We start from the raw sequence: 12,384 nt of genomic DNA, 5'->3' as shown, positions 1-12,384 counted from the left end.
TCAGTAGTGCAATACAGTTCATTGTAAACCCTGAAAGAAAAATAAGTCGTGAATGGACTTGATGATGTTGTCATAGTTCTGCTGCATACTCCCCTTCTCTTCTTACATAGCTCCTGATTCACATCTTCTCGATTTTCTCCCCCCCCCCCAATCATTCCCCCAAATATACTGCCAAGATTTAATTGTCTATTTGGATGTTAAAGGGTCTTTCGACTTCGGGGAAATATAAAATGGTTTGCTAGAATATTATCACTATCATCTATCAGCAGTATGCAGTAGTGCTATTAATCATAGGATACATCATATCATTGTGATATCAACAGAAAATTACGTATACCTTATGCATGACCGTGCTAAACTACTTGATCTTCTTGAACATTTGAGGACTGATATAATGCTACCAAGACTTCTGGATTACAGCAAAGTGTGTTCTAAGGCGCATGCAGCAACACCCACCGACAACAGCCTTTGGTGGTACAGTAGTAATGCCTGATTACCGGAGATCTGATAATTCCAGATTGGTGCAATGATCGGTGCGTTGCTTCTTGAAAATTGGTAGCATTACGCGTTTCCATGTGCGCACACACACACATACACACACACAAAGAGGCATAGTATAAAATAATGTCAACAAGTTCTTCATTGTTATCGCTTACTTTCTCAAGTTTTCTGGGACAAGGCGAGGGGTAGGATGCATGGAGAAAAGAAAAATAAATTGCAAGTAAGAAAAGGGCGTCAATTACTAGTAGATTTATCGAGAACATTCTCAGTTTAGCGGTTTTGGCTGTATCGTCAAATAAGTATAAGCGACTCCATGTATTTTTTTTTTTTTGGTCCGAATTTCTAGATGTTTCTTACATCATTCGATTCTTTTCTCCCTATCGTCTTCTCGGTTACAACCTCTCAGCTCTTTTCACTGAATCCAAAGAAAAGATAAATCTACAACATCAACTAGGCCGCTTATTGTTCGACCAAAGATTTAATTTTATACTCGACAAGAGACTGTATGGCGTGACGATGAGTCGAGGAAAAAGAAAGCAGATAACTAGTTTCGAAACAGATGTAGACAAGCTAATAATTTCAGTAGTATTGACGTCATTGAGACATGTATATTGCCCAAGGCAACGAAAAAATTACTAATGGCTTATCCGTAAAAAAACAGATAGGAAGCAATATGTTGCGTCAGGATAATGTGTAACAATTATTGATGAGAACGAGCTAGGACGAATCAGTACAAAAGGCGCAACACGAAGCATGGATACCCTAATAACCTATCCTTGAATGTTTTGGGATGCATTTGCGACATTTTTAAACGCAATATGAGCAGTATTTACAAGCACTAAAGAGCATGTTAAAGCATGTGAAGGTTTTCTATCATACATGTGTGTAGAGCATACATATAGTACCTAAGTACATATTTCAAATAGAAGCCGAGCAGCTGTATTACTGTCCTCGCAACTGTGCAAAGAAATTGATATTGCACTACAGGAACTGCTGCTGCTGCTGCTGCTACTGCATCATATTATCTCTGTCACACACATCATAAACTTACAAAGCATGCCAAGACAAGAGATATGTGACTATACTGCTCATATATAGAGCGGGTCAGAGTTTGAGAAAATGTATCCTGGTCCAACCGATCTCGAATTAAATAGCGACGAAGTCTTTTATTTTCTTTTTTGGGTGTTGGACCATGTTTCTTCATATATATAATTACAAGACCTTAAATGGCCAAGAAGAGTGGCAACAGCAATTTGGATAGCTTCTACGTTAATAACCATCATCAAGTTTATACCCTCTAGAGAAAATGTCTTTTTGCTTCCCCCGCATATTAATTCTTCATGAAAACGTGGCGTGTTCCGTACCATTTTACTTGGGTTTGCGCATATAACAGCAAGTGATGGTATTGCATGTGTACATGTACTTTTGTATTCTGCTCACCATCTTCTTTTATTGAGAGAACTTTTTTTTTTTTCAAAAGTAAAGAAGGTCGCTATGGTTGAGCGTGTGAGGCACACTGTTTCATGCAGAAAAATTCCGGATTATTGGGTTGGGGGTGGGGGGGGATTCAGCCCTGTTAACTCTATTGTTGTGTTTCTGTAATTTAAACACACATGTTGCACCGTACGATCCGAAGACTCATCACGGTATCCAGGGCCGAGGCTGCCCAGGGCACGCGTAAACGGCCCATGCCTGTGTTGTTTGTAGGCACTGACACTACACCGGCGTAAGTCAAACAAACAAGAGTAAAAGACATTGTCCATCTTGACAGTGATTCCTAATTATTTTTAGCTTAACACAACGATGGCAAACGCTACTATCAGAATCAGGATTTGATTCCGCTACTGCACAACTCGGAATTAGCAACAACAAAGATCCCCGAGATGGCAATGCGTTGCTACAATCGTGGTATACAGGTAAATCCTCTTCTTTACAGAACAGAATACAAGAGAAAGGTGTGACACAGTAACAGAACGAATACGTTGTTAGATTTGGATGCCAAAGTACGTGACTTGGCCATGTTTCCACCCGTGCTTATCGGCCACGGCGAAGCTGCTTGGCGTCTGTGTCAAAAGTACGTTGCTAACCAGCCCCTTTCCGGATTAATCCTGATCGATGGCCCGAGTGCCGTGGATCCCAAAACGCTCCCGTCGTTTGAATTCGAGCCTTATTTTCCCATCCTGGCCGTATCGCGAGCGCCCAGCTTCCTCATTGAAAGCGAGGTGGATATCATCAAAAAGGACGGCGACGACGATGAAATGGACCAAGTGCTTGAATGGATTCAAGAGTGTTTTTAAATAAATTAGAGCCCTGATTGCCTTGCATAGCACACACACACACAGACACAGCAAGCCTAAAAGCGGGATTTACTGTCTTTGCCCCAAACTTACGCGTGCTCTTACCACACTCCTCTCTTTGCTCGTATCTCTATTTAAAGGGACTCCGTGTATCTTTATTTTCTTTATATTAAATACACATATACGCAAAGAAATGACCAGTGCCAGTAGTAACGGTAATCGGCTGGCAGCGGAAGGGTATTGGGGACCCATTACGAGTTCAGTTGATTGGTAAGGAATGGAGCATTGACATTGGGCAAAAAAAAAGTTTCCCAAAACCGTGGATCCTTCAACCCGGTTGTGAAGACGAAAGAGGGGAGAACCTCTAAAACAAGGTTTTGGTTTCTATGACTACAACAACTTTTGCTCTATAGGTGCGAGGATAACTACACTTACAGCCACTATGTCGCCGAATTCTGGAACACCGTTTCGGTAAGCTGGTGAACGGTGTGTGGAAAAAAGTTGAGTGTATAGCAGAAATATAAACTTTTTTTTTTAGAGTTTGGCAATGATTTTCCTTGGCTTGTTGGGGGTGGCACTTCACCATCGTAGTCTCGGGTGGCGTCTATCCGGAAGCTATCTTTTGATTGTTGTAGTCGGGATCGGCAGGTATAGGAAGGAGGAAGAAGTGGGGGGGGGAAGGGTGTTCAAGTAAACGCCATTTCGCAACAGTAGCAGCAGCAGCAGCAGTAGCACTTAATAACCTGACCCAAAACAGCGTACTCTTCCATGCAACCTTACAGTTTGAGCACCAGATGTGGGATGAGGTCCGGCTTTGCTATCATTGATTATGCCCGACATGTAATACATGTGTGTGTGTGTGTGTTTAAAGTTAACAAATACATGTCTGTTAGGTCCCAATGGTATGGACAGCATGCTACTTATTCTACGTCTTGCTCGATCAACACGGCTACCGCGGTCCATTCTATGCCATCAGCATCACCCTGTATTGCGCCCTCGCAACCTATGTGACCAGTCAATCCAAGGGAACCACCCAGTTCTTCATGTTTCAATCCTCGTAAGTTTCAAGGATAGTTGTTGTTGTTGTTGTTCTCCTCCCCCACACCCCCCAACAACCGATCTCGTTGTTGATTGGAAACATTACAGATTTGGCTGTGTCATGTGGGGCTGTCTGTGGTTTGTACGGAAAATGTACCGAGCCACGCAAAATCAGGAAATCGTCCGGCTTTTCCATCGAGGTGCTCAGTTCCTTGCACTCGCTCTGGGTGTCTGGCTGTTTGACAAGAATCTGTGTTTTGTTTACCAAAAGTATAACCTGTACAATCCCCAGCTCCATGCATGGTAAGGCACTTTTTAATAAGGAGCTGAAAAGAGGAGCGTTACTACTACTCGGGAAAGGAAAGGAAGTGGGGGGGGGGAGTAAGAGGCCCAATCGTGTGGGATACTAGGCGACACATCATCCACCAATTCATACAGAGTGCTGAAGGCAAAGCAGAAATACGCTAAAATCAGAATATATAAGAGAGGGTTGTTGAAGGGGGAACAGAGAGAGAGAGAGAGAGATAAGAAGAACGCGCATGTTACTGTGATCTTTAGTACATACATGTGCGTTCGCGTGTGAAGACAGATATGCTGACTTGTTCTCACCATGCTTATTTTACACGCCCCCTTTCGAAATGTTGTTTGTAGGTGGCACGTTTTAGTAAGTTTTCTCTTTCTTTGCTTCGTGATGGAGGATCTGGGGGTGCCGTTGATAGAAAACAAACCCAAAGCATGTTACTGAACTCGTAAAAACAACTTGTGCAGATGTGCACCAGTTTACACTTCTTCTATGTCGCATGCGGACACCAGGTGGCATTGGAGGAGGAGCAAACACAAGGAAGAAATAAGCCTGAGATTTGTTATTTCGGTCATCTGATTCCATATGTCCGGGTCAAGGATAAGGTCAAATAATAGTAGTAGTGGTAATAGTAGTGGTAATAATACATAATAATAATAAGGTTGTGATTGTACCCGACACCATGGGATGGTCCCTCTTTTCCGATCTAACTCTACTGCTATTAAAGCACAACCCCCCCCCAGACCCCACCCCTTCCTTTACCATGAACTATTTGACCTTTGACAAGGTGGTTTGTCCTTGAAAAGAACGAGGAGAACAAAAGAAAAGGATAGGAGGAGGTATGTAGTAGAGACGGGAGTGCTATACAGTATATTATGTAGACAGCCAAGGTAGTAGTAGTAGTAGTAGTAGTAGTAGTAGTAGTAGTAGTAGCAGCAGCAGTCGTTTTCTCTCACTCCTCACACACCGCTTGTCGAGTGTTTTAACAGCGGTGTGAGTTCGTTTAGTAAAAGGTGCAATTTCCCGCTGAAATCCCAAATGGTTATTTTGCCATCACAGAAAATCATCGAACAAATTTTTTCGACCTGGTTGATTAATGAATTTTTCTTTTTTGCAGGAAAGGCGGTGTAATGTGACACCTTTTTTTTTTTTTGTGCAAAAGACGCTAGGGCGCGCCCTTTACTTTTCTGTCGATTAAAATAGGAGCGATAGCACACACACAAAGTTGGGGGTGGTTTGGTGGGTGATTAAACGTGTAGCTTACACCACGAGAGAGAGTGAGTGAGAGAATGGTGGGACATACCCACCCACCCACCCACCCCCCTTAACTCTCTGCAAACGCAAACTCTACTCTGAGACTAAAGAAGGCCAAGACCAGGAAGACCGAGATCCCCCACTCGTGACGAAAACGAAAAGATGGGCATTTTGCCTGATATGGAAATGTGCGCTAATCGATCGTTATGGCTAAATCCCATCTGGCCCCCACCCAACCACCCACCCCCCCTTGTGCATGAATATGCGATTTATATTCATGTTTAGCACCCACCAGCGCAAACCTTATAATTTCCCACCTGCAGACAACGTATAAAAAGCACTCGTCCTTTTTCCGTCTCTTTTGTGTCCTTTTTTCTCTCTTTCCTCATTTCCGCCCTTTTTTGTTCCTGCTGCCTTTTTGCTTCTTTTGTCTCTTTTCGAGTCTTTTATCTGCTCTGAAAATTCTATACTTGCTTTAAAACTCTCTCTCTCTCTCTCTCTCCTCTTTTCTTTCTTTCTTTTTTTTTTCATGGAAACCTACGTCGGCCACATCAAAACACCGCAGGACGCCCTCATCGTCTTTGAAGCATGCCGTCGCGGCCAGCTCAGTCGGGTCCAACGCCGACTGTCATCCAAGGAGCGCTCTAAGATCGAGTCTGGCTCAGTCTTTGCATGGGACGAGCGCGAGGCGGGCATGCGTCGCTGGACGGACGGCCGCACATGGTCGCCCAGCCGTGTCCTCGGCAGCTTCCTCACATACCGCGAGCTCGACACCAAGCGACGCCCGCGACGCAATAAGACGACGCCCATCTACTCGTACAAACAGGACGGCTTGATCAAGCAATCGTTCTCCATCTGCACTGCGTCAAATCAAAAGCTGCATTTGATCTCCTACTATACCAAGGCAGACGTGATCGCCGGAAGACTCGCCTTGCCCTCCGCCGATCCTTTCCTGAGCTCCATCTCAGTGCCCAAGGGCCTCTATCCGGAACTCAACCCTCTCGAGACCAGCGGCGGCCATTCCGCCACCATCCACAGCATGCTCAGCAAAAAGATAAGCCCTTCGCCGCCATCGCTGTCCTCATCGCCCATTTCCTCTGACGAGGACATTGCTGTCGAATGTCCTCCATCGCCCGTCATTTACTATACCCCACGCGCGCCTCTCGTGCAACACAGCCACCACAGCGAGCAGGAGCAGCTACAGCAGCAGGAACGACCGCCGGCGTCGTGTCGACCGCTCCAGTGCAACACGACAGCACTACCGTCACCCCCGTTGCTGCCACTGCTTCATATCAACTCGCCTACATCATCGTCCGAAGACGCGCGTCAGCTCAAGGCTCTAGAGTGTCAGTTGCGTCTCTGAAATCTTTCTTTCTATTTCTACAATTAATACATACCCTTTCTCTTCTTTTTCTTCTTCTTCTTCTAAACGCATCGCAAACAAAGCCCTTCCAATCTTCTTCCTGTACAGAACCCTTAAAAAAGTACCTGCACAACAAACAGGTGCACACATACACACACACACACACACACACTCTCTCTCTCTCTCTCTCTCTCTCTTTGCACACTACACACGCCATAATATACATATGCCCTTGCCTTTCTTTTGAAATTAATTCTTCTTAAAAACAAACGACAACATTGAAAGAAAAAAAACTGTGGTTAACTTTTTTTTTTCGTTGGGGAAACACACACACACATACACACATAAGCGCGGTGGTACGTAAAAAAAAAAATAAGAAACAAAAAACAGCGGTCCTTTTTAACATGCATGCAATCACACACACACCTCTTTAAAGCAACAAGCAGCCCACGCTCACTCTATTAAACAACACACGCTCCTATCATCCTTTATTCCTATATTTTTCATATATGTTGCAGAAATAAACCTTCCAAAGAAGAGCACCGTCCCTTTTCTCCTGTGTATACTCTTTCTCTCTGTCCGTCTCATTTAGAGTGTTCTAGTGCTTTTTCATATGAGCAGATAGATAGATACATGGTCAAGTGTGTATAGCAATCATTGGGGGGTGGGCGTTCAAACGATTTCCCCCGATCCACAGAAGCAGAATCCCGATATGGCATACATCGAACCTTAAAGAAACAAGCATGCTTGCTCTCTCTTTCTCTCTCTCTCTTTTACACACACACACACACACACGCACACTGTGATAATAAATAGATCAACCTCTTTTGCCGATCCCCCACCCCCACCCTACACTTTTGTGTGTGTGTGTGTTAAGTGCGCAAGAGGTTACAACTCTTGGGCGTTGCTTCTCACTAATCATCGTCATACCAATACCCGCTATCTTTGAGCACTGTGAGGTGGCACCATTCTCCTTTTGCAACATCCTCCTTTCGTCCAATCCAAACCTTAATCGGAAGAGGTAGTTGTTCGATGGTTTTCTATCAATTTCTGCAAGGAACACATTGTCCACACTACTCACAGACGAGTCCATTCTGCTCGAATACAATCGAAAGAAAAATCTCTCTTGAAAAACTCTATCCTTCTTTTCTTTTGATTTCGTTCACAATCCCCACTACCCACTTTGCCCTCTCTATCATACACACACACACGCTCTCTCTTTGTTGGTATATAGTTTGTAGGAAAGCTACCAAACAACAACAACAACAACAACGGAACAACGGAACAAGGCGTGCTTGCCAGCAACTTTGACCAAAAGATAGAAAGAGTGAGTGACAAAGGCACAGCGACCAAGAAAAGAGAGAAAAGAATAAACTAGCGACAAGCTGGTATGGACTGCTATATTTGGAATAGCTCCAAAATCATTCATTCAGTCGTCAAGTCAACATAAACAGATTTCAACAAGTCGTCGGTACAGAGCGCTGGAGGATAATTTAAGCTTCGGATTGTGTGCGCCCATTCAAAACATAACAACAAAATAACACACATACAGTACTACGCACGTCGAACATCATCATTCACCACCACCAAAGAGTAGTGGGCCCCCAAACTACTGGCCTCGGCACTTGTTGTTCTGCAACAAACAATCCTTCAATACATCCCTCACACACTCCCCCACCCCCCCCCCAAAACTATAGCACACAGAAGATAGCGACCTAGGTGGTAGTACACAACAAAGGCATGTTCTTCTCTATTCTTCAAGAAGAAATACTGGCTATCACAGCTCTCCAAGTGACTAACCAGAAAGTGTTGGGCGAAAAGGTCCAGAATCTTTTGCTTTTATTGGGCTTGGTTGAATCAAAAAGATGCAGTGGTTTATGTCTAAAAGCGAATAGAAAACTATCACTTCTTGCTAATTAGATAAGAGTGATGAATGGATGATCATCAGCGTATGCCCTCCTCGCCCCCACAAGCACTGTTGTTGCATTATGAAAGATACATACTGCCTACTATCCATTTCAAATGCCCCACCCTTTTGATTCTCTTTGATAGATGTATTACAAAGATGATGTCCTAACGTTGGATCCCAGTTACATATGCGTGATGCAGCATAGATAAGTACGCTTGGTACTGTTATTAGGTTCGCTGCTATATTATAGTGAGTGAGAGAGACGCAGTGGTGTTTAAAAAGAATGCAAGCATCCAAGTTCGTATGTATGCATGATATACTGACAGACACATATCAGGCGCACGTGCATGGACGTGTTTCTATCTATAGCTTATAAATTACGCTTTTAAAAACACTATGATGTGCTATATGATAGCTATTAGGGATCGAGCTAAAGACCAGGAGCAGCAGCTAACTCCACTAGCCCTCACCCCCTCCCAACAGATACCATATCATCGTACATCCAGCATCCAGCATCGGAATTAACAATCGCGATCTCCATGGAAACCGCAAATGTGACCCGATCGCCCATGCTTTCTGTTTATGCATTTCATCATTGTAAACCGCTCCAACCCCCTTCCATTTTTTGATCGGCAATCATAGTGTTCTCTTTTCTGTGGAGAGAGAAAATGATGAAAAGCACCCACCCGTTCGTTTGTCAATGGCAATCCTGATATCGTCACAACAGCGAATAAATAAGGATTTTGACTCTCTCTCTCTCTCTCTCTCTCTCTCAAGTTGTATAATGTACACACACACACACACACACATTGTTTGGATAGTTCTCGAGTACGAATACATTCTCTCCTTTTCTCTTCATGCCAGTCGATCTACTCGTTGACTGTTTGCTGCGCACACGATCAGAATGCTACTTGTTGAACACCCCCTCTAGTGGCTGATCGAGGTGCCCATGTACTCGCAGCAGAGAGAAAGAGTGCGAAAATATGCTAGAGACGCGTCATTTTCAGAGCTGACCCCTCCCCCGTCTTTCTCTACATTTTTCTATGATACAGTACTCCCTTTCTCCCTGCTGTCCCTGATGCGTATGTTCTACAGCAAGTGAATATCAATACTGCTCCAAACCCAACGCAGTTGATAAAACTCACTTCTTTGTGTAGTGCGGTTTACGCATCATCCTTTCGTATACATAACCATTCACTCTTTACAAGATAAAAGGGCATAATTCTCAATCAAGCCACTGTGAAGCAAAAGCTATTAGCGGCCCAAGGATCATATCTATAACGTTGTTGATGCAGGAGAGATGATCCCTCGCTCTATATACTCTTTATATGAAATTTTATGATACGCTGCATGATGATGACGTTACATTTCGAGATTGATCGACTCGAAATAGGGCAACCAAGTCACTGAGAGCATGGGTCAAAAGCTGTGGCACAAGCGCCATGATTTCCAGTAGAGAGAACGGCATTTGCTGTTCATCCATGTACTACTACTTGCATCACAGCCTACTCTATGCTACGACGTGTAGTATCTGCATGTTTGTTTGTACATACGAAAATAGTAAACATCCCCCGTACAGAAGAGAGTAAAATGCAACATGATGAATAAAACGCAACCTTTGTTTTCTCCGTCTTATCATGCTATATGTTATTTCTGAAGGGGCTAGAAGAGAAACATGATATGCAGGACAAGTAAGAAATATGCCGTTCAAGGTGCCACAAGTGCATCCAAAGGCGTCCGCATTGAACAGGTTTATGTGATGGCTTTATATATACTACTAGTATATCGAGTTAGCGCACTTGTGGTGAACCAGTGGTCAGGTAACTCATTCCCGTTTGTCTCACTATGTGAAGTGAGAATGCATGCGCCCTGCTGTTTTATAGTTTGGGTTGTTTACTTTTCTCTTAGGGGTGGACCAGGCTGTTGTTGCCGCAGAGGAAATGGCATATTAGAACGGTCATGACATGATAGGCTGTGGTGCGTAGGGTGTGCGAGGATAGCAAGGGAGTGTGAGACAAGCTAAAGCACACATTGTTATCACCACGAAGAACGACTCATCACACTACGTAACTCGTTTCTGTGCGAGCTAAATGATTATTACCAAAAGCGAAAAGGACAAAGGGACGTTGCTGCTGGCTACATGTGCTCACATTACTTGATACCCCCCCCCATGGTGATAAACTGTCGGCCTTTTAATTATCGACAGTGCGTTCGTATATAGGTTCATTGATATCGCTGTTGCTAACTTACTGCTGTATTTATGTGTGACAGAAAGAAAAAATAAGCAGGGAACCGGCCCCAAGGGTTTGGGACAGCTTTTCACAAAAGTACAAGTGGCTACACAAAGTTCCAAGGGATGGGGGTTTGCAGAGACGGAGGAACAAAAGGTTGGTTTATACTTCACCAGGTCGTGCGGGGGGGGTGTGGATTTGGGGGGGGGAGGGCGAGTGTAAAGTGAACAGTCATTTGTGTGGGCGTGTGTACAACCAATATAAACTCAAAACAAGTTGTCACGTTGCACCATGGAAATAAACAGCCTTAAAAGTTTGGGGGGGGGGGAGGGAACTCTAAAAAAACTGCTGTGCTACTTGAGAGAAATATTAAGCAGGCAATAGATTCTGATTTCTTGCGTTTTCATGCTTAATGCCATCCTTCCGTTATGATTCAAACTACGTTGGCTTGCTGCATTTCATACGATCTTACAAGATGTCATCGTGAAGGAATAGTAGAATTGACGTTGGCCTTTTTCTACTATTGGTATGGGAGGGGCTGGTAGCAGCACTTTGGAAAAAACGAGCCCAATGAATAGGTCAATGATGGTATCCAGGTACAACAATGTGTCGAGTGCGAGAGACTCGTCTTTCTTCTACTTCTTCTGTATAACCTCTTTGCACGGCATCATTACAGTATCATCTTTGCTGTCATTAACTTCTTTTTTTCCCATAGCTTCATTTGGCTCTCCTTTCTGTGATGCATCGATGCTTTACATAGCAATCGTAGTAAGGAAGAAAGGTACAATGTGACACATAAAAACCCGTCGTGTGTGCACATTGATCATCACGTAAAAGGGTTAAAGGATCTTTTTCGCGTATACAACATACGATGTACATACATGCAAAAGATGGCAAAGACGACGGGCAAGTCGTTTGTTGCTTATTAGCAACTAGAAGCTGCATGGGTGGCACTAGCAATACGTCAGATGTAGTCTGTAAGTACAGTACACAAAAGCCAAATCTATTTATGCAACTTCCTGGCTATAGGGTTATCTACTGATGCTTAAACACTTTCTCGGAAAAAGTGTCGGATGCTACATATTCAAAAGTGGTACCGTACACGAAAGTGAACTAATTTTGTTTTCATGTTTGAGATTGTCAAGACTTTGCAGATAGTTTTTATTGTACGTCCCAAAATTTACAATAATAGTCATTTCTACGAGAAGCATGTGCCATACAAGTATAGATCATCCTGTAGTCAATTACGCCATAAGCAGCTACAGTACATACATACATACTAGCAGCAGCAGCACATTGATAAACAAAAGAGATTGCTGGTCAAAGATACTATATCATGATGAGAGAGAGAGGGAGAGAATGTACTGCACATTAGGAAACGTCGACCACGACGATACGCTGGAACGAACGCACGTAATGGGAATAGCGCCCCACTTCTCATTCGTCATCATCTTCCTTTTCTCCCCCCACAAGGTTCACAATGCAGCAGT

At 43.7% G+C, this 12,384-nt stretch overlaps 3 protein-coding genes across 3 annotated transcripts; all 3 read left to right on the top strand.

Moving 5' to 3' along the window:
• Positions 1 to 1,891: 1,891 nt before the first annotated feature.
• BDB00DRAFT_800725 (uncharacterized protein) lies at positions 1,892 to 2,904 on the top strand. The gene is made up of 3 exons (XM_053121812.1): positions 1,892 to 2,227; positions 2,293 to 2,417; positions 2,491 to 2,904. The coding sequence occupies exons 1-3, from the start codon at positions 2,115 to 2,117 to the stop codon at positions 2,796 to 2,798; spliced, it is 546 nt and encodes a 181-aa protein (XP_052984294.1). The 5' UTR covers positions 1,892 to 2,114; the 3' UTR covers positions 2,799 to 2,904.
• On the top strand, positions 2,905 to 4,866 carry BDB00DRAFT_800719 (alkaline phytoceramidase family protein). The gene is made up of 7 exons (XM_053121811.1): positions 2,905 to 3,068; positions 3,212 to 3,269; positions 3,337 to 3,446; positions 3,556 to 3,604; positions 3,692 to 3,855; positions 3,945 to 4,139; positions 4,488 to 4,866. The coding sequence occupies exons 1-7, from the start codon at positions 2,992 to 2,994 to the stop codon at positions 4,579 to 4,581; spliced, it is 747 nt and encodes a 248-aa protein (XP_052984293.1). The 5' UTR covers positions 2,905 to 2,991; the 3' UTR covers positions 4,582 to 4,866.
• Positions 4,867 to 5,812: 946 nt separating this feature from the next.
• On the top strand, positions 5,813 to 7,015 carry BDB00DRAFT_800715 (Gti1/Pac2 family-domain-containing protein). The gene has a single exon (XM_053121810.1). It carries the CDS (start codon positions 5,921 to 5,923, stop codon positions 6,752 to 6,754), a length of 834 nt encoding a protein of 277 aa, XP_052984292.1. The 5' UTR covers positions 5,813 to 5,920; the 3' UTR covers positions 6,755 to 7,015.
• Positions 7,016 to 12,384: the final 5,369 nt, after the last annotated feature.

This window comes from Zychaea mexicana (genome assembly GCF_025766255.1).
Source record: "Zychaea mexicana strain RSA 1403 chromosome Unknown BDB00scaffold_6, whole genome shotgun sequence".
Lineage (NCBI taxonomy): Eukaryota > Fungi > Mucoromycota > Mucoromycetes > Mucorales > Lichtheimiaceae > Zychaea > Zychaea mexicana.
Note: the sequence above shows the minus strand (reverse complement) of the source record. Positions and strands in the feature narration are given on the sequence as shown.